This window comes from Seriola lalandi, unplaced genomic scaffold (assembly GCF_002814215.2).
Source record: "Seriola lalandi dorsalis isolate HSWRI2012SDOR001 ecotype SW California unplaced genomic scaffold, Sedor1 jcf7180002054908, whole genome shotgun sequence".
Taxonomy (NCBI): Eukaryota; Metazoa; Chordata; class Actinopteri; order Carangiformes; family Carangidae; genus Seriola; species Seriola lalandi.
Window position 1 is genome coordinate 115,243 of NW_019525460.1, and position 2,161 is coordinate 117,403.

A 2,161-nucleotide genomic window follows, 5' to 3' on the forward strand; every position below is an offset into this window, starting at 1 on the left:
TTTAAATTAAAAAAAATTAAAATAAATGAATAAAACTCAAAAGCAGATTATGACTAGTTAGAAATTAATTCTATCTCCTGCTTGATTTTCACTAAACTTCTAGCTGTGCACACACACACACACACACACACACAGCTCAAATAAATTCCCAAATCTCCTGTTTATTTACAGCACCACAACAGCCACATTGTTGAGGGGCCTGGAAGCATGCTTTGCAAAGCCTGAGGTAAAACACACCACACTGTCCTCAAGCCTAAGGTGAAGAATTAAGAGCAGAAAGAATTTATCAACAGCTGACGACGAAGTTAGAAAGTCTGAGATTTTTTTTCTTTCTTTCCTGAGAATGTGAGATTCATTTCAAACCAGGCTACACCTCGCAGAACAAGACACAACTCACTAAACCGCACCGGCAAACAGCAAAATACAACAAAAAGCATAAAAAAGCAAAGAAAATACTTAGCACTTGCAACACCTTTTATTATATTTGTATGCAGTAAAATTCTTATCACAATAAGGAAGAAAACACCTCTTAAAACTTTGAACAAAAGCACATAACGAAACAACTGCCCATGTTTAGCTCGTAATTGTACATATTTATAGTAAAGAAACATTCTTTATAAATACTGTTTCATCTGTAGCAAGTAAATACCATAATTTAATTACAAATGGATAAATATGGCAGTTGATATTTACAAAAAAAGGATGGGTGTAGTTACAGAAAATCGAACGGCACAACGTTTATTTTCCTCACAATCTTTCCAGATAGTATTTCACAATTCAAACTTGCAAAGCACAAAACATCACAAGTTAAGCCCAGCAAACTAAAATATACATTCACAAGCATAATATTGTGGTCTGTTGGAGTTAAATGTTAACTTTGGCACTCTCTCCAGTTTATAGGTGTTTAGTATAGTACAATCAATTTGCCTTAAGATCACAATATTCAACATTATAGTACAATTTTATCGTAATATGTGCACTAAAAGTCCAGTTAGAGAAATAGCTACCATTGAAGGAACATCTATACACCAAAGACTGACAAACTATCACAACCAATGGGAAAGTGGGCTTTTAGTAATTATTTACAATATGAAATACACCTCGACTATTATACATATTTTCCTCTGTTGGTAATCGTCATCTTCCCTGGTGAATCAAAAATAACAAAATAAAAAATAAACCAATGTTTGTGTGCCTCTCCGTGTGCACGTGTCCCAAAAATCTCCTGCTGGATGTTGTTCCAGTGCTGTGAAGTGAGTGTGTGTTGCTTCATTTCGTCTTAGTCCTACACATACCATTCACTGAAATTGGAGGATAGGCCACTGTGGCTGGTGGTGTTGTGGACGGCTGAGGCTGGGGACAGGGTGGTGTTGCTTTGGGTCTCGGTGGTGGGAGACACCAGGCCTGGAGGTGTGGAGGATTCATACCCAGAGCTGGCTGCTGGTGATGAGTCTGACGCTGGTGGGGACGATTCGTGGACCTGGGAGGGGAGAGGATTGAAAATACAAAAGGAGGTATTTAAAATCTGACACACTATTTGGGTAAAGTAAGAGCTTGTGAATTAAATCATTTCAAATCCAAAACAACAGGACCACTAATATTTGCACACAGTATCCGCAGGCCTAGCTCAGACAGAAGTATCAAGCACACACTTCCTGACTGGAGGTATTTACCTTCATGTGTTTTCTTAGGGAGCTGGGATGTGTGTAGGACTTGTCACACATTTTGCAGAGATAAGGCTTGTCCGACGTGTGAACGTGCATGTGTTTCTTTCGGTCGCTGCTGTTTGCAAACCTTCTGTCGCAGCCCTCAAACTCACACTGGAACGGCTTCTCTCCTGCAGGAAACAAATAAAGAAAACAGGAAGAAAACAGTCAGATATTTTACTGAGCGATGCCTCGGGCTGAGTGTGTAACAACAAGGAGCTGCTCAGATCATTCAAAGCGTCAAATTTGAATGTAAAAGTTGAGTGTAAAGTCTTCCCTGAATAAAAAAAAACAAAAAAAACATCCACAGCAATCACAATTTTAAAACTCTACTTATCAAAGCACCAGTTGTGAAAGTTTGAAGTGTATTTTTGTAAATGAGATGGGGGGAGTTGCTACATCTTATTTAGCCTAAATAATAAGCATAGTGATTATTTGAAGAGAGGGGGTGGGGG

At 38.5% G+C, this 2,161-nt stretch overlaps 1 protein-coding gene across 1 annotated transcript in view; it reads right to left on the minus strand.

The window, feature by feature from the left end:
* Window positions 1-460: 460 nt before the first annotated feature.
* zic2a (zic family member 2 (odd-paired homolog, Drosophila), a) overlaps window positions 461-2,161 on the minus strand; it is a 4,846-nt gene continuing 3,145 nt past the window's right edge. Inside the window, exons 2-3 of the mRNA XM_023430617.2 lie at window positions 1,674-1,837; window positions 461-1,480 (exon numbers count right to left, since the gene is read on the minus strand). Of these exons, the coding sequence (XP_023286385.1) occupies window positions 1,286-1,480; window positions 1,674-1,837 (359 nt within the window). The 3' untranslated portion in view covers window positions 461-1,285. The remainder of the gene's footprint in view (window positions 1,481-1,673; window positions 1,838-2,161) is intronic.